The following is a 27,529-nucleotide window of genomic DNA, read 5'->3' as shown; positions in this document are numbered from 1 at the left end:
AAAACAGTTGCAAGATGAGACGAAGTACAGTTCTCCGAGTCAACCTGTGGTTTATCAAACCAGAGAGTGGAGGAGAAAGAGCCCCCTGCAATCCAGTGGCAGTGCCCAGCTCGCAGGCCTGTGATGATTCAGTGCTGAGCCGCCTGCCTTGCTTAGGAGCAGTGTCAGCCCTTATCCCTGTGTCCTGTTTCCAGTCTACCAAGCATGTCACACAGCTGACGAAATTAAACCACGGAGAGAGGAAGTAGCTTGTCCAGGGTTCCCACCAGTGAGGAGTGGAAATGAAATGCCATCGGGGAATCTGACCCTGCTGTGGGGATCTGAGAACAGTGCCAGCAACAGCCACTGGTCTATAAGTGGGAGCAACTGGTATTATTATTATACCCATTTTACAGGTGGCAGTCTGCTACATCCTATCACACAGGATCAGAAAACATGGAACTTGACCAGAAGCTTTGAGAAATGGGGTATGGTGGGAGGACAATATGGAAACCATGAGGTAATAATGAGGCTTCGGAATTTTCTATGAGGTTGAATTTTTTCATTATCATTTCCCCTTTCTGCAGAGATAGAAAGGTGAAGACTTTCTTATTTTGATTTTTCTACTTGTTACAGTAACCACTGTCCATGGAAAACAGGGTAAGACAGGCTAGGACAGATTTCTTTGTTGAGAAATCTCATTAAATATTAATAAATTGCAACCTGCGCTTCCTGCTAACTATGTGCCTGGCCTTGAGCCAGTCTTGTCTTTTTTTCTGGACCTGAACTTCATCAGCTGTAAAACAAAGGGGTTGGTTACATCTGTGGTTTTCAAACTGTGCTCCAGGGACCCTGGGAGATGCCCTCGGGGGTGAGAGGGGCAAAGCTGAGGCTGGAAGATGGGGCTTTGGGCTCCCCTCCCCACTTGACACAGAATGAAACTGCTTTGGTTGCCTTCCATGTACTCTAATGTCTATGAAAGGCCACCAGTGTCAAGGCCAATGATGACCTCCACATTGCCAAATCCAATGGTCACTCCTCGGGCCTCAGCTAACGGGACCTCTCTGCAGAATTGGAAATATCTGCATGCAGCCCCCTCTCCTGGGTTTCCGCCTCTCTTGTAGCTGCTCCTTTTCTGTCTCCTCTGCTAAAACCTCCTCCTCACCTGCCCTAGACCTCAGTCCTTGGACTTCTCTTCTCTCTCTCACTCCCTAGTGTCTCATCTAATTCCATGGATACTGATGACAAACAAATTTATCTCTGTTTCCAAGTTTCCCCCTAAAGTCTGGACTTGTATATCCAACTGCCCTCCAGATATCTCTTGGATGCTTAATAAGCTTCTCAAAACTGTCACACGTCCAGAACTGAACTTTTGGTCTCACTTCCTCTCAATGACAAGCATATACCTGCCTCAGGGCCTTTGCACTGGTTGTTCCCGCTGCCTGCAATGCTCTACCCTGTGATATTTATGTGCTTCCTCACTTCAGTCACCACCACCAAGAATCCTTCCCTTGTTTAAAGCTTGGGCTCTGGCAGCAGACTGCCTATGTTTAAATCCCAGTTCTTCTTATTGATGACGTAACTTTGGGAAAATTACTTAGGTTGTCATGAGGATTAAATGCATGTAAATGTAAACGACTGTAACGTCCTTGGAAGAGTATTAGCTACACAGTAAGTACTCAAAATAACATTCCCCAGGATTATTCTCTGACTACCCTTCTCTAAAATAACACCCTCTCTCACTTTTTTTCCCACCTTGCTGTATGACCTCACTGTTTGTTTTCCGGTGACGTTAATTGTCTACTTTTTTATTCTGGTTCCCTCACTGGAAGGTAAGCCCCATGAGGGCAGGGACTCTGCTCTGTTCACCATTGTTTTCCTGGTTCTGCGAACAGCGTGTGGCACATGGTTATGCTTGGTAAACATGACATAAATTAACGCAAATAACTCACGGGCCACTCTAGGACAGCAGGAGGACCATTTTCTCCCACACTCACCCCGCGCTCCCATCACGTCCCCTGGGGGCAACAGCTGGGACTAAGTGCACTTCTCGTGAGAAATCTGCAGGGCACGCAGCTGGAGGGTGTGGGTGTAGGGATGGTTGTGGCCCAAATTTTGGGTGTTTTCCAGCTCTGCTCAGGAGCCCTTAGTGCCTTCATAATTCTTAAGTTCCGAGAACTTTGTGGTGTCTCTAAGTGGGACAAAATCTTGATCCCATGTGATGTTGGACCCCTCCACAGGATCAGGGTGGAGGGGCATTTGGGAAGTGACTGCCCACCCCTGCCCGGAGGACCTGTCCAGAGTGTCCAGCAGCACAGCTTGTTAGAGGCTAAGGGGCCATTCTGCCTCCACAGCCATTCTACCTAAGCCCTTGTCTTCCCTTTGGGGGTGATGTGTTCTGAGCCAACGTAGTTAAGTCAGAGCTACATTTCCCAGGATTCCCTTCCCTGCATATTCTGGGCCAGCTGATTTTGTGCAAGGTCTGGAAGATGAGCACAAAGCAGCAGCCTTTATCTTTCTAAGCCTCTGGATGCCTGATGCAGGGCGCCAGGTGTGGCTGGAGCTCCCGCGCACTGTCACCAATCTGCTGGCTCAGCTTGGTGGACTGGGCAGTTTGGGAGCTCTCAGCTCTTCCGCCTCCTGCTGGACCATCCCTAGGCTTCTCCATGTCCTGGGCCAAGGGCACGTTTGGCTCTGTGATGAAGGATGCCAGACTCTCCCACAGGTCACACGTATCACACCAAAGCTGGAGCTTCATCAGCCTCAGAAACCGACACTGTTCCAGCTCACTTTCAGGGTTGCATTCGCCCTTGGTCTTCCCCATTCTACATCTGTCCTTCTTTCCTTCTGGCTGCCTGCCCTGCTTTAGGCCCACTTTAAGCCCCACAGCAGATTCGGGAGCAACAGTTGAACATAAAATTTAGCTGGCTCCCACAATTATGTCAGGTTATTTCCCAAAAGGAATTCCATATTCTATATCATTTCTAGTAATTTGTTCCTCTGATCAAACCCTAACTGATGCACACTCTTTAATCTCCAGACCTCACTATCCTTCAAAGCTCTACTAAACTGTCACTTCCTCCATGAAGCCTTCACAATCTCTTTTGTTGCAATTACACTCTTTCTTCTCAAAGTTCCCATAACAATTATTTTGGTACCATAATTTGTTCACAATATTTACTGGTCATTTACTACGTTCCAGGCACTGTTCCAGGACACAGCAATAAATGAAACAGACAAAAGTTTTTCTGCTTTGTATTAGTTATAGAAGTGTTCTCTCTCTCCCATCCTGGAATATAAATGAGGGTAAAAGTAATCCCAGATATAGTTTTCAAATTGTTATAAGTCCTACAGCCAGTAACTAAGAACGTTCAGCAAGGCCATTTTCCATTGCCTGAATCTTCTCTCTTCAGTGTTTGTAACTGGACACTGAAGTCTAACTGGTTGACATGTGCTAGGTGCAGGACCCAGTGAGTTTGGTTCATTGCTGTGCACTTTCAAAAATGATGTCACTGACCAGCTTACAACCTCCACATGGACCTGAGGCTAAAAGGACCACCTTTGCCTTGTACTTTCAGGTATTTTGGGCATTGAAGTATCTTGGAGCTCTCCAATTCTTATAAAGCCCAGAAGCAAAGATCATAATCTAAGCAAAAGAGTTTTGTGAGACAACTGTTATAAACACATGTTCTGTATAATGTGGGGAAAATTGCACAGCAAATATGGAACAACAAAAAATCAGAATAGCATAATACTACACTATAAATACATACATGATGATCAAAGTTAATTAGGTCCAGGTTTCAAAAGGAAAATGGAAGGTTATAAGGAAATTTTAGTAAACAGAAAGCACAAAATATGTGGCCAAAACAATCTAAATGGTACCAGTAATCACAATAAATAAGAATTGGCTCAATTCAACACGAACATCTCTACCCTGGTAAAAGGAATCATTCACTAAAAAGCTCTAATAATGAAACTGTAGGCACCTAACAACAGAGACTGAAAACATAAGGCAAAATGTACAGAAATGTAGGGAGAAACAAGCAAATTTATAGTGGGAGATTTCAATGCATACCTCTCAGAGACTCATATATCAGGTACACAAAATGAGCTAGGATATGAAAGATTTGAACAAGATTAATAAGCTAAGCCTAATAGCTAAAAAAGAATAGTAATCACTGCTAATGTTTATATGATGCTTAGTGTGTACCAGGCCCTCAACTCTCTGAGATGTGAATCATTCCATTTTAAAGGTGATGAAACTGAAGCAGGAGAGGATATGTACCTTGCCCTAGGTCATACAGTGAATATATCACAGAACTAGAATTCAAATATATAAACTTTAACACCCAAACTGAGACTACTTCTTTGCTATCACATAGGAAACATTAAAAAAAAACTGACCCCACAGCAGGCTACAAAGCAAATCTCAACATAGTTCAGAGTGTTGACATTCTACAGACCATATTATCTAATGACAATGCAATAAAATTAGAAAACAATAAGAAAGTAGGTTTAAAAATGAGACAAACTTCAAAACTCTGGGATACAGCTAAAGATATATACTTAGAGGGAAATTCATAGCCTTAAATGTATTTATTAGAGAACATTTAAGAAGTTAGAAAAAGGATAACATAATAAACCTAAAGTAAGTAGAAGGAAAGAGGTATGAAAGACAAAATTAATGACATACAAAAAGATAGATCTGACCAACATATCTGAAAGCTGGCTTTTTTTTTTTTTTTTTTTGAAAGCTGGCTTTTTGAAAAGACACATCAAACTTGTAGTAAGACTGATCAAGGAAAAAGGGAGAAGGAACTTAAAGCAACATGAATAACGGACAAAGCTCTCACAACAGTTATTATGGAGATGAAAAAGAAGTTCAAATGTACTCTGAGCCACTGTGAAGACCATGAAAGAGAATGTGCAGGATATAATTTCTGGGCTACCTTATCAACCACTGATATATTTAAAGGCATCCTGGGCAGGAGTCCAGAAACAGGAGAGGATGGAAAATGCTTAAAAAGGCTGATGATGCACTCGGATGACTACACCAGCTCCCCACTACATAGCATTCATCCATTTCCATACATGAACTCATGGATGCCTGCAACTCAGTGAGGTGGGCAGGAAAGACACCCCCGTCCTTGTGTTACAGAGGGGGATCTAAAATCAGAGAAGTCTAGCGAATTGTCTCAGGTCACATGGCCACTGGAGAACAGCACAGGACTGGACTCCTGGGTCGTCCCACTACCATTCGTGTCATTCCATGTGACTGCACTGGCACTCGGCTATGCTGTTAGCATGATACTTTTAGAAGTATCTAAAAAGAGACACTCAAAATCAACCTGAGAGATGAAGGCTGTTTCCCAAATCAACAGGGAGGTAAACTCGGTAATCTTTTCTGTTTCTGTTCAGTTGTTTCCAGCCCCCATGACACCAGAGACAAGAGCATCCTTCCCCCAAAAAGGGTGATGAATCCTCCCCCTCCCTGCAAGTAACTGAAGGACCCCGGTGTTCTTCTAAATCATCCTCTGGCCAAGGTTAATTTTTGAAGGTGTTCCTAATCTAACTCAGAATGGCACCCTCAGTTCCATTCGTTCAGTTGTCATGTCATGGATCAGTTAATGTACAAGGAGGTGTAAACATCTGCCACATTCAGGTATGTTAAGTGCTGGAAGGATAAAGATTAATGAGATACAGTTCTTGATTTCAACAAACTAATGGTTCAGCAGAGGGGACCAACAGACCATATAAATGGCAAAAACATTCCCTTCCTTCACCCCCCACCTTCTGTACTTGGTGTTTTGGGTCAAAGTGCATCATTCAAAAGGAGCTGGGATGCCATCTGAATATTTCTCAAATGGACTTGACCATGGAAATGAACAGTTGGCTGAAAGAGCACTTTCAAGCCCGCCAATACTCATTTCTCTGAATTCCAAATGGAGCGGACTCTCCAACGTCCCTTTTCTATTTGTCTGCTTGCGATCCCAGTGAGTTCCTCCCAGGATCAACCCTGAGCCACTCTCGGTGTATCCTGAGTTAATCGCCCCTAATTCACACTGTTGGCTTCCCCATCAGGCATTTCTCAGGTTCTGGCCAGGGCTCTCTCCATTGTTAAAGTGTGTACAGAAAAATAAATAACCCTGCTTCTCCTCCAACCATCCACTGCAGAAGCCTCCTCCCAACTTCTCCCAAGCAAATGGCTGGTTATTTTAAACCCACGTTCACATTAGGTCTTCATCTTTCATCTTCTAGGCAATGAACCTCACCTAGATTGTTTCTATTTTAAAGGAATACCCATGCCCAGGAAATCTCCTGGAAGGAAATATTGAAAGTCATTCTCAAGTTCATTTGACAATCTTTCAAAGGTAGCATTATGTACATCTTAAAATAGAACACCTAATGCAATGGGGTTTTGCTGAAATGATTAATAGGAACTGTAATAGATACTACAAAGTCACCTTACATTTATAGACTCTATAACGGTTTTGAAAAGTGCCTTCATGTGCTTTCTTCTGTTCATTACAAGTCTCTGGAGGGGGGGAGGGCAGGGATTATCACTGCCACTTTACTAATGAGAAGCGGTACAGAATCGTGGTTTGGGCCCTGGTGCTGCTCTTTGGGCCTCAGTCTTCCTATCTGTAAAGCAAGGATAATAATAACACTTGCCTTGGGACTTCCCTGGTGGACCAGTGGCTAAGACTCTGCACTCCCGGTAGGGGCAAGATGGCGGAAGAGTAAGATGCGGAGATCACCTTCCTTCCCACAGATACAGCAGAAATACATCTACACGTGGAACTGCTTCTACAGAACACCCACTGAACGCTGGCAGAAGACGTCAGACCTCCCAAAAGGCAAGAAAATCCCCACGTACTTGGGTAGGGTAAAAGAAAAAAGAAATAACAGAGACAAAAGAATAGGGACGGGACCTGCGCCAGTGGGAGGGAGCCGTGAAGGAGGAAAGGTTTCCAGGCACTAGGAAGCCCCTTTGCGGGCAGAGACTGCAGGTGGCAGAGGGGGGAAGCTTCGGAGCCGCGGAGGAGAGCGCAGCCACAGGGGTGCGGAGGGCAAAGCGGAGAGACTCCCGCACAGAGGCTCGGCGCCAACCAGCACTCACCAGCCCGAGAGGCTTGTCTGCTCACTCGCCGGGGCGGGCGGGGGCTAGGAGCTGAGGCTTGGGCTTTGGTGCGAGCCGGGAGGGAGTCCGGGAAAAAGTCTGCAGCTGCCGAAGAGGCAAGAGACTTTTTCTTGCCTCTTTGTTTCGCGGCACGCAAGGAGAGGGGATTCAGAGCGCTGCCTAAACGAAATCCAGAGACGGGTGCGAGCCGCGGCTATCAGCGCGGATCCCACAGCAACAGGGGCGCAGGGGGAAAAACGGAGAGATTCCCGCACAGAGGCTCAGCGCCGAGCAGCGCTCACCAGCCCGAGAGGCTTGTCTGCTCACCCGCTGGGGCAGGCGGGGCTGGGAGCTGAGGTGCGGGTTTCGGTCGGATCGCAGGGAGAGGACTGGGGTTGGCGGCGTGAACACAGCCTGAAGGGGTTGGCGTGCCGCGGCGAGCCAGGAGGGAGCCGGAGAGGAGGTCTGCAGCCGCCGAGGAGGCAAGAGACTTTTTCTTGCCTCTTTGTTTCACGGCGCGCAAGGAGAGGGAATTCAGAGCGCCGCCTAGACGAACTCCAGAGGTGGGCGCGAGCCGCGGCTAACAGCGCGGACCCCAGAGACTGGTAGGAAACACTAAGGCTGCTGCTGCCGCCACCAAGAAGCCCGTGTGCGAGCCCAGGTCACTCTCCACACTGCCCCTCCCGGGAGCCGGTGCAGCTCGCCACTGCCAGGCTCCCGTGATCCAGGGACAACTTCCCCTGGAGAACACACGGCGCACCTCAGGCTGCTGCAACGACGCCTCTGACGCCGCAGGCTCGCCCCACCTCCTCCGTACTGCTCCCTCCCCTGGCCTGAGTGAGCCAGAGCCCCCGAAGCAGCTGCTCCTTTAACCCCGTTCTGTCTGGGCGGGGAACGGACGCCCTCAGGCAACGTACATGCAGAGGCGGGTCCAAATCCAAAGCTGAACGCTGGGAGCTGTATGAACAAAGAAGAGAAAGGGAAATCTCCCCCAGCAGCCTCAGAAGCAGCTGATTAAAGCTCCACAAACAACTTGATGTGCCTGCATCTGTTGAATACCTGAATAGACAACAAATCATCCCAAATTCAAAAGGTGGACTTTAGGAGCAGGATATATTAATTTCCCCTTTTCCTTTTTTTGTGAGTGTATATGTGTATGCTTCTGGGTGAGATTTTGTCTGTATAGCTTTGCTTTCACCATCAGTCCTAGGGTTAGGTCCGTCCTTTTTTTTTTTTTTTTTTTTTTTTTTACTTAAAAAAAAAATTTTTTTTTCCTAATATATGCTTTCTTAATAATTTTTTCCGTATTTTCTATTTTTAGAAATTAAAAAATTTTTTAATAAGTTTTTTCATATTTTTTATTTTAAAAAATTAAAATTTTTTTCTTAATAAATTTTTTTCTTAAAAATCTTTTTCTTATTTTTTACTATAAAAAATTAATAAATCTGTTTCTAAAAATTAAAAAAAATTTTTTTCTGAATACATTTACTCTTAATAATTTTTTTTTCTTATTTTTTATTATAATAGCTTTATTTTATTTTATCCTCTTTTTATCTTTCTATTTTTTTCTCCCTTATATTCTGAGCTGTGTAGATGAAAGGCTCTTGGTGCTCCAGCCAGGCATCAGGGCTGTGCCTCTGAGGTGGGAGAGCCAACTTCAGGACACTGGTCCACAAGAGACCTACCAGCTCCACGTAATACCAAACGGCAAAAATCTCTCAGAGATCTCCATCTCAACATCAAGACCCAGCTTCACTCAACGACCAGCAAGCTACAGGGCTGGACACCCTATGCCAAACAAGTAGCAAGACAGGAACACAGCCCCATCCATTAGCAGGGAGGCTGCCTAAAATCATAAGGCCACAGACACCCCAAAACACACCACCAGACGTGGACGTGCCCACCAGAAAGATTCAACCTCATCCACCAGAACACAGGCAATAGTCCCCTCCACCAGGAAGCCTACACAACCCACTGAACCAACCTTACCCACTGGGGACAGATACCAAAAACAACGGGAACTACGAACCTGCAGCCTGTGAAAAGGAGACCCCAAACACAGTAAGATAAGCAAAATGAGACGACAGAAAAACACACAGCAGTTGAAGGAGCAGGGTCAAAACACACCAGACCTAACAAATGAAGAGGAAATAGGTAGTCTACCTGAAAAAGAATTCAGAATAATGATAGTAAGGATGATCCAAAATCTTGGAAATAGAATAGACAAAATGCAAGAAACATTTAACAAGGACGTAGAAGAACTAAAGAGGAACCAAGCAACGATGAAAAACACAATAAATGAAATTAAAAATACTCTAGATGGGATCAATAGCAGAATAACTGAGGCAGAAGAAAGGATAAGTGACCTGGAAGATAAAATGGTGGAAATAACTACTGCAGAGCAGGATAAAGAAAAAAGAATGAAAAGAACTGAGGACAGTCTCAGAGACCTCTGGGACAACATTAAACGCACCAACATTCGAATTATAGGGGTCCCAGAAGAAGAAGAGAAAAAGAAAGGGACTGAGAAAATATTTGAAGAGATTATAGTTGAAAACTTCCCTAATATGGGAAAGGAAATAGTTAATCAAGTCCAGGAAGCACAGAGAGTCCCATACAGGATAAACCCAAGGAGAAACACGCCAAGACACATATTAATCAAACTGTCAAAAATTAAATATAAAGAAAACATATTAAAAGCAGCAAGGGAAAAACAACAAATAACACACAAGGGAATCCCCATAAGGTTAACATCTGATCTTTCAGCAGAAACTCTGCAAGCCAGAAGGGAGTGGCAGGATATACTTAAAGTGATGAAGGAGAAAAACCTACAACCAAGGTTACTCTACCCAGCAAGGATCTCATTCAGATTTGATGGAGAAATTAAAACCTTTACAGACAAGCAAAAGCTGAGAGAGTTCAGCACCACAAAACCAGCTTTACAACAAATGCTAAAGGAACTTCTCTAGGCAGGAAACACAAGAGAAGGAAAACACCTACAATAACAAACCCAAAACATTTAAAAAAATGGGAATGGGAACATACATATCGATAATTACCTTGAATGTAAATGGATTAAATGCTCCCACCAAAAGACACAGACTGGCTGAATGGATACAAAAACAAGACCCATATATATGCTGTCTACAAGAGACCCACTTCAGACCTAGAGACACATACAGACTGAAAGTGAGGGGATGGAAAAAGATATTCCATGCAAATGGAAATCAAAAGAAAGCTGGAGTAGCAATTCTTATATCAGACAAAATAGACTTTAAAATAAAGAATATTATAAGAGACAAAGAAGGACACTATATAATGATCAAGGGATCGATCCAAGAGGAAGGTATAACAATTGTAAATATTTATGCACCCAACATAGGAGCACCTCAATACATAAGGCAAATACTAACAGCCATAAAAGGGGAAATCGACAGCAACACAATCATAGTAGGGGACTTTAACACCCCACTTTCACCAATGGACAGATCATCCAAAATGAAAATAAATAAGGAAACACAAGCTTTAAATGATACATTAAACAAGATGGACTTAATTGATATTTATAGGACATTCCACCCAAAAACAACAGAATACACATTTTTCTCAAGTGCGCATGGAACATTCTCCAGGATAGATCATATCTTGGGTCACAAATCAAGCCTTGGTAAATTTAAGAAAATTGAAATCGTATCAAGTATCTTTTCCGACCACAACGCTATGAGACTAGATATCAATTACAGGAAAAGATCTGTAAAAAATACAAACACATGGAGGCTACACAATACACTACTTAATAATGAAGTGATCACTGAAGAAATCAAAGGGGAAATCAAAAAATACCTAGAAACAAATGACAATGGAGATACGACGACCCAAAACCTATGGGACGCAGCAAAAGCAGTGCTAAGAGGGAAGTTTATAGCAATACAAGCCTACCTCAAGAAACAGGAAACATCTCGAATAAACAACCTAACCTTGCACCTAAAGCAATTAGAGAAAGAAGAACAAAAAAACCCCAAAGCTAGCAGAAGGAAAGAAATCATAAAGATCAGGTCAGAAATAAATGAAAAAGAAATGAAGGAAACAATAGCAAAAATCAATAAAACTAAAAGCTGGTTCTTTGAGAAGATAAACAAAATTGATAAACCATTAGCCAGACTCATCAAGAGAAAAAGGGAGAAGACTCAAATCAATAGAATTAGAAATGAAAAAGGAGAAGTAACCACTGACACTGCAGAAATACAAAAGATCATGAGAGATTACTACAAGCAACTCTACGCCAATAAAATGGACAACCTGGAAGAAATGGACAGATTCTTAGAAATGCACAAACTGCCGAGACTGAACCAGGAAGAAATAGAAAATATGAACAGACCAATCACAAGCACTGAAATTGAAACTGTGATTAAAAACCTTCCAACAAACAAAAGCCCAGGACCAGATGGCTTCACAGGTGAATTCTATCAAACATTTAGAGAAGAGCTAACACCTATCCTTCTCAAACTCTTCCAAAATATTGCAGAGGGAGGAACACTCCCAAACTCATTCTACGAGGCCACCATCACCCTGATACCAAAACCAGACAAAGATGTCACAAAGAAAGAAAACTACAGGCCAATATCACTGATGAACATAGATGCAAAAATCCTCAACAAAATACTCGCAAACAGAATCCAACAGCACATTAAAAGGATCATACACCATGATCAAGTGGGGTTTATCCCAGGAATGCAAGGATTCTTCAATATACGCAAAACAATCAATGTGATACACCATATTAACAAATTGAAGGAGAAAAACCATATGATCCTATCAATAGATGCAGAGAAAGCTTTCGACAAAATTCAACACCCATTTATGATAAAAGCCCTGCAGAAAGTAGGCATAGAGGGAACTTTCCTCAACATAATAAAGGCCATATATGACAAACCCACAGCCAACATTGTCCTCAATGGTGAAAAACTGAAACCATTTCCACTAAGATCAGGAACAAGACAAGGTTGCCCACTCTCACCACTATTATTCAACATAGTTTTGGAAGTGTTAGCCACAGCAATCAGAGAAGAAAAAGAAATAAAAGGAATCCAAATCGGAAAAGAAGAAGTAAAGCTGTCACTGTTTGCAGATGACATGATACTATACATAGAGAATCCTAAAGATGCTACCAGAAAACTACTAGAGCTAATCAATGAATTTGGTAAAGTAGCAGGATACAAAATTAATGCACAGAAATCTCTTGCATTTCTATACATTAATGACGAAAAATCTGAAAGTGAAATTAAGAAAACACTCCCGTTTACCATTGCAACAAAAAGAATAAAATATCTAGGAATAAACCTACCTAAGGAGACAAAAGACCTGTATGCAGAAAATTATAAGACACTGATGAAAGAAATTAAAGATGATACAAACAGATGGAGAGATATACCATGTTCCTGGATTGGAAGAATCAACATTGTGAAAATGAGTCTACTACCCAAAGCAATCTACAGATTTAATGCAATCCCTATCAAACTACCACTGGCATTTTTCACAGAACTAGAACAAAAAATTTCACAATTTGTATGGAAACACAAAAGACCCCGAATAGCCAAAGCAATCTTGAGAACGAAAAATGGAGCTGGGGGAATCAGGCTCCCTGACTTCAGACTATATTACAAAGCTACAGTAATCAAGACAGTTTGGTACTGGCACAAAAACAGAAATATAGATCAATGGAACAGGATAGAAAGCCCAGAGATAAACCCACGCACATATGGTCACCTTATCTTTGATAAAGGAGGCAAGCATATACAGTGGAGAAAAGACAGCCTCTTCAATAAGTGGTGCTGGGAAAATTGGACAGGTACATGTAAAAGTATGAAATTAGAACACTCCCTGACACCATGCACAAAAATAAACTCAAAATGGATTAAAGACCTAAGTGTAAGACCAGACACTATCGAACTCTTAGAGGAAAACATAGGCAGAACACTCTATGACATACATCACAGCAAGATTCTTTTTGACCCAGCTCCCAGAGAAATGGAAATAAGAACACAAATAAACAAATGGGACCTAATGAAACTTAAAAGCTTTTGCACAGCAAAGGAAACCATAAACAAGACCAAAAGACAACCATCAGAATGGGAGAAAATATTTGCAAATGAAGCAACTGACAAAGGATTAATCTCCAAGATTTACAAGCAGCTCATGCAGCTCAATAACAAAAAAACGAACAACCCAATCCAAAAATGGGCAGAAGACCTAAATAGACATTTCTCCAAAGAAGATATACAGATGGCCAACAGACACATGAAAGAATGCTCAACATCATTAATCATTAGAGAAATGCAAATCAAAACTACAATGAGATATCATCTCACACCGGTCAGAATGGCCATCATCAAAAAATCTAGAAACAATAAATGCTGGAGAGGGTGTGGAGGAAAGGGAACTCTCTTGCACTGTTGGTGGGAATGTAAATTGATACAGCCACTATGGAGAACAGTATGGAGGTTCCTTAAAAAACTACAAATAGAACTACCATACGACCCAGCAATCCCACTACTGGGCATATACCCTGAGAAAACCATAGGTCAAAAAGAGTCATGTACCAAAATGTTCATTGCAGCTCTATTTACAATAGCCAGGACATGGAAGCAACCTAAATGTCCATCGACAGATGAATGGATAAAGAAGATGTGGCACATATATACAATGGAATATTACTCAGCCATAAAAAGAAATGAAATGGAGGTATTTGTAATGAGGTGGATGGAGTTAGAGTCTGTCATACGGAGTGAGGTGAGTCGGAAAGAGAAAAACAAATACAGTATGCTAACACATATATACGGAATCTAAGGGAAAAAAAAGCCATGAAGAACCTAGTGGCAAGACGGGAATAAAGACACAGACCTACTAGAGAATGGACTTGAGGATATGGGGAGGGGGTGGGGTGAGATGTGACAGGGTGAGAGAGTGTCATGGACATATATACACTACCAAATGTAAGATGGATAGCTGGTGGGAAGCAGCCGCATAGCACAGGGAGATCAGCTCGGTGCTTTGTGACCACCTAGAGGGGTGGGATGCGGAGGGTGGGAGGGAGGGAGATGCAAGAGGGAAGAGATATGGGAACATATTGTATATGTATAACTGATTAACTTTGTTATAAAGCAGAAGCTAACACACCATTGTAAGGCAATTGTACTTCAATAAAGATGTTTAAAAAAAAAAAAAAAAAAAAAAAAAAAAAAAAAAAAAAGACTCTGCACTCCCAATGCCAGGGGCCCGGGTTTGATCCCTGATCAGGGAACTAGATCCCACATGCCGCAACTAAGAGTTCGCATGCCGCAACGAAGATCCCGCACGCAAAGATCCCACATGCTGCAACTAAGACCCGGCATGGCCAAATTAAAAAATAAATCAATAAATATTTTTTTAAAATAACACTTGCCTCATAGGGTTGTTGTGGGACTGTGTACTGCACTACATTATTGGTACTTGATCTGTGTTTGCCACTAGGAGTAGTGAGGAAACTGATCTCAGAGAGATAATTACATAATATTTACTTGCTGCATTTGAAATGGAGCTCTCCAAGGACCAGGACTGAACCTCACTCACCCCGGCATCCAGCCCTGTGCCTTGCATAGTGATAGCACTTATAAATACTTGTTGAGGTGAAATGACTTGACTAATGATGACCACAAATGACTCTCCCTTTTCTTCTGGAGACGGTGCAGGCAGGGATCTATGAAAACTTTGTCCCTTCTCTGCCCCTGGTTCACTGTGACCCAGGCACCAGAAACTTCCAGGAAAAAAGTTTCCTTTAGAATTACCAAGACTGACATGGTTTTCTGGAAACCAATGAAGAACATTGTGAACCTAAGAGAATCAAGGAGACTAGACATGAGAGACCAGGACAAAAGGCTCAGTGGAGTCTCAGCTGTCTATGATGGGGACAGAGCCACACCCAGGGCTGGCAACCCTCCCTCTGCATATTCTGGGAGTGGAGTGAAAAGTCTGCTCTCAGTTGGTCTTATTATTTATATCTCTCTTGACTCACTGAAATGCTTTGGCAGAACAGCTAAGAACAACCTTTGTCGTGTCCCACGTGGGTGCAGGGTTCACCACACGGCAGTGTGCTGCTCACACACCATCCACATAAGCCTGGACTTTGCACCTCCAAGGCCTCAGCAAAGGTTTGACTCACTTGGCTGGTATAGAGTTGGCTTGCCAAAAATATCTAAATTAAATTATAAATTTTCTCTGATTGACCAAGTTCAAAAAGTTGTGTGACCTGCTGTGTTGGCAAGGTTGTGGGGAAACAGGCACTTGCATGTGCTGCCATGGCGGTACACTGACAACCTTGATGGAAGGCAATGCAGCAAATCTATCAAAGTTAAAGCCACTCATACCGCTGGACCCAGCAAATTCTACGATGGTAAGAGTTAGCACCCACTGAGCATTTACACGTGCTGGGTGCTGTTTTCATCACTGCTTATATATTAATTCCTTTAGTCCTCATAAAAACCCTGGGAGGTAGGTATTATCATCAGACCCATTTTACAGGTGAAGAAGCTCAAGCAAACAGACTTTAAATCAATTGTCCAAGATTCTTTAGCCAGTAAGAAACCAGGCGTCAGGTTCAGGGAATAGCCCGCTTAACCACCATGCTACACTGTATCCCTCTACAGTGTTATCCATTTAAGTATTATCTATAGTGAAAAATTAGAAACAACCTAAAAATTCATCATAAGGGAAGAGGTACATGTATTACAGTTTTTCTGTTCAAGGGAACACTAGACAGTTGCTCTTTTTTTAAAAAAAATGAAGTTGATATGGAAGTGTACTGCTGTGTTGCAATCTCCAAGCTACAAAAATTTAAGTTTAGGAAAAAGCAGAGAGAAGGAGAGAATTCTATCATTTGCAGAAGAAAATAATATATTCATAATGATGCCTGCATATGCACCATATGAAAGGAGATACAAGAAGAGGTAAAACAAAATAAAACAGACAGGGAACTGGGGGAGGGGGCACGCTTTTCACTGTATACCTTTATGCACCTTATGAATTCTGTGCTTTGTAGGTAGGTTATCTTTTTGAAAAGAAAACTCAGTTTAAAAGAACAGACGAGGAGATTGGTTCAAGATGGTGGAACAGAAGCACGTATGCTCACTCCCTCTTGCAAGAGCATCAGAATCACAACTAAGATACCCCACATCCAAAGATAAAGGAGAAGCTGCAATGAGACAGTAGGAAGGGCACCATCACAATAAAATCAAATCCCATAACCACTGGGTAGGTGACTCACAAACTGGAGAACAGTTATACCACAGAAGTCCACCCACTGGAGTGAAGGTTCTGAGCCCCACATCAGGCTCCCCGACCTGGGGGTCTGGCAAGGGGAGGAGGAATTCCCAGAGAATCAGACTTTGAAGGCTAATAGGATTTGATTGCAGGACTTCTACAGGACTGGGGGAAACAGAGACTCCACTCTTGGAAGGCACACACAAAGCAGTGTGTGCATTAGGACCCAGGGGGAAGGAGCAGTGACCCCAAAGGAGACTGAACCAGACCTACCTGCTAGTGTTGGAGGGTCTCCTGCAGAGGCAGGGGGTGGCTGTGGCTCACCGCAGGGACAAGGACACTGACAGCAGAAGTTCTGGGAAGTACTGATTGGCGTGAGCCCTCCCAGAGTCTGCCATTAGCCCCACCAAAGAGCCTGGACAGGCTCCAGTGCTGGGCCCCCTCAGGCCAAACAACCAACAGGGAGGGAACTCAGCTCCACTCATCAGCAGACAAGTGGATTAAAGTTTTACTGAGCTCTACCCACCAGAGCAACACCCAGCTCTACCCACCACCAGTCCCTCCCATCAGGAAGCTTGCACAAGCCTCCTAGATAACCTCATCCACCAGAGGGCAGACAGCAGAAGCAAGAAGAACTACAATCCAGCAGCCTGTGGAACGAAAACCACATTCACAGAAAGATAGACAAAATGAAAAGGCAGAGGACTATGTACCAGATGAAGGAACAAGATAAAACCACAGAAAAACAATTAAATGAAGTGGAGATAGGCAACCTTCCAGAAAAAGAATTGAGAATAATGATAGTGAAGATGATCCAGGACCTCAGAAAAAGAGTGGAGGCAAAGATCGAGAAGATACAAGAAATGTTTAACAAAGACCTAGAAGAATTAAAGAACAAACACCTAGAAGAATTAAACAAACAGAGATGAACAATACAATAAATGAAATGAAAAATACACTAGAAGGAATCAATAGCAGAATAACTGAGGCGGAAGAACGGATAAGTGATCTGGAAGACAGAATGGTGGAATTCACTGCCACAGAACAGAATAAAGAAAAAAGAATGAAAAGAAATGAAGACAGCCTAAGAGACCTCTGGGACAACATTAAACGTACCAACATTCACATTAGAGGGGTCCCAGAAGGAGAAGAGAGAGAGAAGGGACCTGAGAAAAAATTTGAAGAGATTATAGTCGAAAACTTCCCTAACATGGGAAAGGAAATAGCCACCTAAGTCCAGTATGCGCAGAGAGTCCAAGGCAGGATAAACCAAAGGAGAGACACACCGAGACACATAGTAATCTAACTGACAAGAATTAAAGAAAAAGAAAAATTATTAAAAGCAACAAGGGAAAAATGACAAATAACATACAAGGGAACTCCCATAAGGTTAACAGCTGATTTCTTAGCAAATACTCTACAAGCCAGAAGGGAGTGGCACAATATATTTAAAGTGATGAAAGGGAAGAAACTACAACCTAGATTACTCTACCTGGCAAGGATCTAATTCAGATTTGACGGAGAAATCAAAAGCTTTAGAGACAATCAAAAGCTAAGAGAATTCAGCACCACCAAACCAGCTCTACAACAAATGCTAAAGGAACTTCTCTAGGCGGGAAACACAAGAGAAGCAAAGGACCTACAAAAACAAACTGAAAACAATTAAGAAAATGGTAATAGGAACATACATATCGATAATTACCTTAAATGTGAATGGATTAAATGCTCCAACCAAAAGACACAGGCTTGCTGAATGGATACAAAAACAAGACCCATATATATGCTGTCTACAAGAGACCCACTTCAGACCTAGGGACACATACAGACTGAAAGTGAAGGAATGGAAAAAGATATTCCATGCAAATGGAAATCTAAAGAAAGCTGGAGTAGCAATACTCATATCAGATAAGATAGACTTTAAAACAAAGAACGTTACAAGAGACAAGCAAGGACACCACATAATGACCAAGGGATCAATCCAAGAAGCAGATATAACAATTCTAAATATATATGCACCCAACATAGGAGCACCTCACTACATAAGGCAAATGCCAACAGCTATAAAAGAGGAAATTGACAGTAATACAATAATAGTGGGGGACGTTAACACCTCACTTACACCAATGGACAGATCATCCAGACAGAAAATAAATAAGGAAACAGAAGCTTTAAATAACACAATAGACCAGATAGATTTAATTGATATATATGGGACATTCCATCCGAAAACAGCAGATTACACTTTCTTCTCAAGTGCACACAGAACATTCTCCATGATAGATCATATCTTGGGTCAACAAATCAAGCCTCAATAAATTTAAGAAAATTGAAATCATATCAAGCATCTTTTCCAACCATAATGCTATGAGATTAGAAATCAATTACAGGGGGAAAAAAAACCATAAAAAACACAAACACATGGAGGCTAAACAATACGTTACTAAATAACCAAGAGATCACTGAAGAAATCAAAGAGGAAATCAGAAAATACCTAGAGACAAATGACAAAAAAAACACGATGATCCAAAACCTATGGGATGCAGCAAAAGCACTTAAAGAGGGAAGTTTATAGCAATACAATCCTACCTCAAGAAACAAGAAAAATCTCAAATAAACAATCTAACCTTACACCGAAAGGAACTAGAGAAAGAAGAACAAACAAAACCCAAAGTTAACAGAAGGAAAGAAATCACAAAGATCAGAGCAGAAATAAATGAAACAAAGAAAATAATAGCAAAGATCAATAAAACTAAAAGCTGGTTCTTTGAGAAGATAAATAAAATTGATAAACCTTTAGCCAGACTCATGAAGAAAAAGAGGGAGAGGACTCAAATCAATAAAATTAGAAATGAAAAAGAAGAAGTTACAATGGACACCACAGAAATACAAAGCATCATAAGAGACTACTACAAGCAACTCTATGCCAATAAACTGGACAACCTGGAAGAAACGGACAAATTCTTGGAAAGGTATAACCTTCCAAGACTGAACCAGGAAGAAACAGAAAATATGAACAGACCAATCACAAGTAATGAAATTGAAACTGTGATTAAAAATCTTCCAACAAACACAAGTTCAGGACCAGATAGCTTCACAGGTGAATTCTCTCAGACATTTAGAGAAGAGCTAACAGCCATCCTTCTCAAACTCTTCCAAAAAATTGCAAAGGAAGGAACACTCCCAAACTCATTCTACGAGGCCACCATCACCCTGATACCAAAACCAGACAAAGATACTACAAAAAAAGAAAATTACAGACCAATATTACTGATGAATATAGATGCAAAAATCCTCAACAAAATATTAGCAAACAGAATCCAACAACATATTAAAAGGATCATACACCATGATCAAGTGGGATTCATCCCAGGTATGCAAGGATTCTTCAATATGCACATATCAATCAATGTGATACACCATATTAACAAACTGAAGAATAAAAACCATATGATCAGCTCAATAGATGCATAAAAAGCTTTTGACAAAATTCAACACCCATTTATGATAAAAACTCTCCAGAAAGCGGACATAGAGGGAAACCTACCTTAACATAATAAAGGCCATATATGGCAAACCCACAGCAAACATCATTCTCAATGGTGAAAAACTGAAACCATTTCCTCTAAGATCAGGAACAAAACAAGGATGTCCACCCTCAACACTATTATTCAACACAGTTTTGGAAGTCCTAGCCACAGCAATCAGAGAAGAAAAAGAAATAAAAGGAATCCAAATTGGAAAAGAAGTAAAACTGTCACTGTTTGCAGATGACATGATACTATACAAAGATAATCCTAAAGATGCCACCAGAAAACTACGAGAGCTCATCAATGAATTTGGTAAAGTTTCAGGATACAAAATTAATGCACAGAAATCTCTTGCATTCCTATACACTAACAATGAAAGATCAGAAAGAGAAATTAAGGAAACAATCCCATTTACCACTGCAACAAAAAGAATAAAATACTTAGGAATAAACCTACCTAAGGAGGTAAAAGACCTGTACTCAGAAAACTATAAGACACTGACGAAAGAAATCAAAGATGACACAAACAGATGGAGAGATATATGATGTTCTTGGATTGGAAGAATCAATATTGTGAAAATGACTCTACTACCCAAAGCAGTCTAAAGAGTCAATGCAATCACTATCAAATTACCAATGGCATTTTTTACAGAACTGGAACAAAAAAAATCTTAAAATTTGTATGGAGACACAAAAGACCCTGAATAGCCAAAGCAATCTTGAGGGGAAAAAAACGGAGCTGGAGGAATCAGACTCCTTGACTTCAGAGTATACTACAAAGCTACAGTAAACAAGACAATATGGTACTGGCACGAAAACAGAAATATAGATCAATGGAACAGGATAGAAAGCCCAGAGATTAACCCACGTACCTATGGTCAACTAATCTATGACAAAGGAGGCAAGGATATTCAATGGAGAAAAGATAGCCTCTTCAATAAGTGGTGCTGGGAAAACTGGACAGCTACATGTAAAAGAATGAAATTAGAACACTCCCTAACACCATACACAAAAATAAACTCAAAATAGATCAAAGACCTAAATGTAAGACCAGACGCTATAAAACTCTTAGAGGAAAACATAGGAAGAACACTCTTTGACATAAATCACAGCAAGATCTTTTCTGACCCATCTCTTAGAGTAATGGAAATAAAAACAAAAATAAAGAAATGGGACCTAATGAAACTTAAAAGCTTTTGCAAAGCAAAGGAAACCATAAACAAGATGAAAAGATAACCCTCAGAATGGGAGAAAGTATTTGCAAATGAATCAATGGACAAAGGATTAATCTCCAAAATATATAAACAGCTCATGCAGCTCAATGTTAAAAAAACAAAAAACCCAATCAAAAAATGGCAGAAGACCTAAATAGACATTTCTCCAAAGAAGACATACAGATGGCCAAGAGGCACATGAAAAGCTGCTCATCATCACTAATTATTAGAGAAATGTAAATCAAAACTACCATGAGGTATCACCTCACACCAGTTAGAATGGGCATCATCAGAAAATCTGCAAACAACAAATGCTGGAGGGGGTGTGGAGAAAAGGGAACCCTCTTGCGCTGTTGGTGGGAATGTAAATTGATACAGCCTCTATGGAGAACAGTATGGAGGTTCCTTAAAAAACTAAAAATAGAATTACCATATGACCCAGCAATCCCACTACTGGGCATGTACCCAGAGAAAACCATAATTCAAAAAGACACATGCACCCCAATGTTCATTGCAGCTCTATTTACAATAGCCAGGTCATGGAAGCAACCTAAATGCCCATCAACAGAGGAATGAATAAAGAAGTTGTAGTACATATATACAGTGGAATATTAGCCATAAAAAGGAACGAAATTGGGTCATTTGTAGAGATGTGGATGGACCTAGTGACTGTCATACAGAATGAAGTAAGTCAGAAAGAGAAAAACAAATATTGTATATTAACGCATATATGTGGAACCTAGAAAAATGGTACAGGTGAACCAGTTTGCAAGGCAGAAATAGAGACACAGATGTAGAGAACAAACATATGGACACCAAGGGGGGAAGGTGGTGGGGGGTGGTGGTGGTGGAATGAATTGGGAGATTGGGATTGACATGTATACACTGATGTGTATAAAATGGATGACTAATAAGAACCTGCTGTATAAAATAAATAAATAAAATTAAAAAAGGAAAAGAACAAACTATACCTGTAAAGTGCATAACAGTTGCCTAATAGAAAACACAGCACCAGATGTTTAATTCTATTACTAAATGTCCACATTGTGTTAAAGCTATTTGTTTATATATATTTCTCCCGTCTAGCATGTAGCTCAGAGGCTGGCACTTGTTATGTATTTCACAGATGACTGCAGAATGAACGAAGAACGTGCATGTTGAGTTGAATCAAGTGGAATTGATACTCATCAAGGTTCCTCCTGCAACTCTATGTAGGAGGGGTCTGTACTTCTCTCTAGAACTAAGCTCATGGAGGGATCACGGTCTAGACCCAGGAGGGTCAGATGAGAGCCGAGTTTCATGGTGAACCAACCCAAGCTTCTCAACATGCACTTGAGGGGGAGTTATGATTACTGTTATGCTTCATGCTGGGCAGAACCAAAGACCCCCCTCTAGTCCAGTGCCCCTTGATCTGCCAGCCAGGCTGCTCTCAGAGAGGGAGAGAAGAGTCATCTGACAAGCCCTGTTCTTTTTCACACCATGTGGATAATTACTCAGAACTCTATTTTTGTCGTGGTTTTTGCAAATTGATTTTATAATGATTTTTTTTTCAGGCATTTTGGCAGCTCTAAGGGGGGAAATAAAAGAGCCCATTAATGCCAGCGTGTGTCACTGGGGACACCAAAGTGCTGAAAAGAAGAAGAAAAATCTCCTTAATTAAAGCAGAAAAAGCTAGAGGTTACCTGGGTCTCTAAAACGTTGCAGTGCTGGCAGTCCAATTCTTGGGGCCATTCATTGCCTCTCGGGGGATGTACATTATTCTGTTGGATAAATTCTTCCAGCCTTAAAACCTAAAACAGAAGAATAGAAACATTCAGCAATGAAGCAAAGTCCTATCCCCCGGCTGTGGTCATTAATCTGGGACTCGTTCCCTTGGGTCAATCAGTTCTGGGGACTGTGCCCCACTAGACAAATCCCAGACATGCTTCTAGAGAGGCCATTTCTAATTAGCTAGTTGCTTCATCTCTCCAGAAGAAGATGAGCCTGGCAGGTTTACAATATTCCACACTTCTCTTTAAATTATTCACATCCACTAACTATACCAGAGCTGTAGCATGGTTTCCATTAGTTTTCATACCGTTCCTGGAAGGCCACCCTATTTTTTTTTACAAAGTTAGTTGGTAAAGAAAAGGAACAATATTTAAGAATTACACAGATAATATGAGAGAAGAATGGCTAGAAGCTGCTATTAAATTGTAAAGCCTTAATTATGATTATTATTAACCAACTAATTGTAGAGTGTCAATTAAACAGACTGGTTTCCCTGCTCTAGACTTTGAGAAGAACAAGGTCAATAACCATAAAGGAACCTCAGATGTTGCTAAAACTAATGCTCCTCAGGCAGCATGCTAGGTGTAAAGTGGGGAGGAGAAGGGACAGAGTGAGAGCAAGATAGTAAGATCATAAAATATCGTCCCTGCCTTCAAGGAGCTGTCATCTTATGGAGCAAACAGATGCATGTTTACAATCACAACAACATTCAGTAGACACATGTACAATATATAAGAGCATCATTAATGGTGTGTTTGCTCTGTGCCAGGCACAGGCCTAAGCATTTTACAGTATTAACTCTTTTAATTCTCCTAACAATTACTATGAGGTAGGCACTACTGCAGAGAACTTACAGCAATAAACTCTGCCCAGGGAATTCCAGCACAGTGGTAAGGGCACTGAAGGATGAATAGGAGTCTGTCAGTGGCAAGTTCTTCTCCCTAGTAACACTGTCCACAACGCCTTTAAACTTTGAACTTGGTCCCTTGGTGGTTTGGACAAGTGGGCCCAAGAAGAAAACTCCATTGTTCAGCTGGTTTACATCCATTCCTTACCCTGTTCTCCTTGCCTGCCTCCACCAGGGAGGCCTGACAGCTAAATCCTTGCTTTCCCAGGCTGGCCAGGTCGCACAGATATTACCAATGGGAATAGGAGTCAGCTGGGGGCTTCTGCGCATGCTTTTGTTTTTCTGATGAAGCGGGCAGGCCTGGTCATCCCTGCCCCTCCTTCTTTCCTGCTTTAACTTTGGACATGACAACTGGAACAGTGACAGTCATTCTCACAGCCAAGGGGAATCTGAGCCAACTTCTCCTCCGTGCAGTGCTAGGAACCTACGATGCATTTAGGGGCCATGAAAATATTTTCATTTCTTTCAAAATCAGAAGAAAAAACTGCAGCCTGGCCATATTCACCTTTATGACAGTGCAGTTACAAATTATAATTTTTAATTCTTTTTGATAAAGAAAAGAGCCCAGGAAGGTAGAAGTATCTAATGCCCAGGACACTGATAACACAGCCGGGCATGGGGAGAGGGCAGGACCAAGATGTTTGCAGATTTTCCAGGCCTAATATCATTTAGCCACAGAATCAACACCAGCAGCCTCCTGCTTCCCTCTTTTATGTGTGACATTAAGCGCCTCTTTGTTAAGCCTCTATAAATCAGGCTCTCTGTTATTTGCAGCTGAATTTATGCCCCTGAGACAGCCTTCCTGTCAGGATGAAGTCTTTTTCTTCCTTCCAAGGATGCTAAATGTAAGGAGGTCAGGGCAGCTTCCCAAGATTCCTAGCATCTCAGTTCATCAAAAACTCCTGGAGCCCAGAACCATCATTCCAAGAACCGCTTTTATCCGGGACTTACCTCAAGCAGTGAATTCTGGAGCTTCACACTTAGGGTCTCTTTCTCTTCTTCCAGATGCTTTATGTCATTTTCTGATTTCTTCTTCACTTCCTCCAACTGTGTTTCTACTTCCTAAATGATGAATGGAAGAGTTAACCACACAAGCCACGAAAACGTGGACGGGACACACCCTGCCTTACTCCCAAAGGGGTTCAAAGAAACTCACAAGAGTCATAAACTACTACAAGAAAACATAAATTAGAAATACATGAGAAAGTCCAAAGAAAACAGGTGCTAAATTCACACCACAAAGTCGAATATATACTGGGGGGGTGGGGGCAGAGTAAACCCCTGGCTTTAAATTTTGTGGTGTCAAATAAGAAAAGAGAATGCTCATTACTGACACAATTCTCATGGTTCCATAAATCAAAAAGCCAACTACATCCTCAGTTGCAGGGAAATATCAAAAGCAGAGTGAAATTTCTTCTTTGGCCTTCTCAACAGCATCCTTACTTTAGTCAAAATGATGGGATTCATAGGGCTGCTTCCTCCATGGTCCCTCCCCACAGCCTCATAGTCTCAGCACAAAGCAGATCCAGATAAAAGAACATTCTGGAGCCCATGTGAGTGGTGCAGCTGCATTTTAGCTGAGTGATCTTGGGCACATTTCCTAACCTCTCTGTGATTCAATGCATTACTTACATGCTTAGCACAGTTCTAGGTACATAGTAAGGGATCGATAAATGATAAGTAGTACTATTCTTACAGATGCTTACGCTTTCTGATCTAGCTTAATACCTGGGGAAATTTTTCAAGTGTCTAGAGCAGTGGATGAAATATTCTGTTCCTCATAGCTGAATTTTAGGTAGATATTAAGTCATTTATTTGTTCAACAAATATTTATTGAGACCTACCATGTGCTTGGCACTGTTCTTGAAGCTGGGGATAAAAACAGACAATATGCTTACTCACCAGGAGCTCACATTTGCGTGAAAGAGATGGGCAGCAAAGTCAACAGCTATAACGCAGTAGATACCATGTTGGATGGTGATAATTGATTACAGACCTTTATGCTCTAACTAGAAGTAGATGGACATATTAGCAGTTGACATTTACTGAGTGTGTACCATTTTCTGGGCGCTTTTCACAGATCCTCTCATTGATCCTTATGAAAACCCTATGAGCTAGGTAGTATTGTTAAAGCTCATTATACAGATGAAGAAATGAAGCTTGAAGAGGTTAAACAACTTGCCCAAGGTCATGCAGCCCATATGCGGAAGAGTCAAGATCCAAACTCAGGAAAGGATGACCGCTTGGCTGTGCTTCTTCCCTGCCTGCATGGGTCCAGTTATACGTGGACATTTTTCAACAGTAAATACTACAGTGCTACACAGTCTTTGGTTGGTTGAACCTGTGGATGTGGAGGAACTGCAGATACGAAGGTCCTACTATAAGTTATACTTGGATTAACTCCCACGTTGTTCAAGGGTCAACTGCAGAATGAATGGACTTTATGGCTGATTGAATGTGAGGGATGACAGAGAAATTATGGATTTCTGGATTTCTGACTCCTGGATTTCTAACTTGAGCATCTAAAAAAGATGCTGTTACTGATCATCTGGATGACACCTTTACACTTTCTATGGGGCCAGCCCCAGGCCAGGCCAGTGGCCCTGGGGTGGCGCTTAGCATTGTCCCTGGGGTCAGTCATTTAAAAGAGAAGAAAAGAGGGCTGTGATTAGATTGTAAGCGTCGCATGATGTGGACACTTAGCCCATGTATAGTGTCTTCAGTAAATCCACCATCTCCTTTTGCAGGGCTTGTTGCTTTGGAGAGTTCATTTTCTGAAGATGATAGATAAACTTTTTGTTTAAAACAAGTTGAGATAACTTAAGCAACCATCAGAAATAAGGCCGTCCCCTCAGCAAAGATTCTGATTTTCTTTTACTTCATTATTTAGTCCCTCATTCACAGAATCTTTTATTGAACAGAAGTTTTGTTTAATGTGCTTATTGGTGCAGACACTCGCTAACTCTGCCAAGGCATGTTCACTGTAACAAGCACAGTGGAAACCCCCTGCGAGAAAGACACTTAGCATAAAGCAGTGGCTACTTCTAATCTTGCACAGCCTAATGTCCTAGGGTATATGTAATCAATCACAGCTTCAGCTGTTGCCTTGACAAATGGACCTAAAGGGAAAAAATTTCCCCCCAAATTTCCTCAAGTGACCTTGAGGATTTCAACAGGAAGCGTTAACATTCTCTTCCTAATTTCACATGAAGCAAATCTAATGGCTGGTAAGAGGCAAAAGCAAGACTCCCACCCTTTTTCTGCTTTCTTGTCTAGATTGTCCACAATTACTGGCAGTTTAAGAAAAGACACACAAGGGAGCCTCTGTGACGGGAACAACAAATAAGCAGCCACAGGAAATCACCAAGCAGAGATTTCAGTTGGCATTTTAAAGGAAAACATGTTAACTTTTTTCAAGAAGAAAAATTACTCTTTTGTATGTATTTATAATAAAGTTCCTGGTGTAGCTGAAAGAGTAAACCAGTACAAAGCCTGAAATGTCACTCAGAAGGGGAAGGCAGAAGAGATAATGATCTTAAAATTTCTACACTGTACAAAAACTATAACCCACAGCAAAACATCGCAAGTAAACTACACTTCAATTAAAAAATATGAATACAGAAAAAAACTATAACCTACAGACCCAAGACGTCCAATGAACCCCAAACAGAAAAACACAAAGAATATCACACCATGACATATCATAATCAAATTGT

General features: G+C 41.5%; 1 protein-coding gene across 1 annotated transcript in view; it reads right to left on the bottom strand.

The window, feature by feature from the left end:
- Positions 1 to 27,529, bottom strand: part of FAM184B (family with sequence similarity 184 member B) — a 127,248-nt gene that overhangs the window by 36,324 nt on the left and 63,395 nt on the right. Inside the window, exons 6-7 of the mRNA XM_059923288.1 lie at positions 24,765 to 24,875; positions 22,819 to 22,926 (exon numbers count right to left, since the gene is read on the bottom strand). Of these exons, the coding sequence (XP_059779271.1) occupies positions 22,819 to 22,926; positions 24,765 to 24,875 (219 nt within the window). The remainder of the gene's footprint in view (positions 1 to 22,818; positions 22,927 to 24,764; positions 24,876 to 27,529) is intronic.

This window comes from Balaenoptera ricei, chromosome 5, assembly GCF_028023285.1.
Source record: "Balaenoptera ricei isolate mBalRic1 chromosome 5, mBalRic1.hap2, whole genome shotgun sequence".
Taxonomy (NCBI): Eukaryota; Metazoa; Chordata; class Mammalia; order Artiodactyla; family Balaenopteridae; genus Balaenoptera; species Balaenoptera ricei.
Note: the sequence above shows the minus strand (reverse complement) of the source record. Positions and strands in the feature narration are given on the sequence as shown.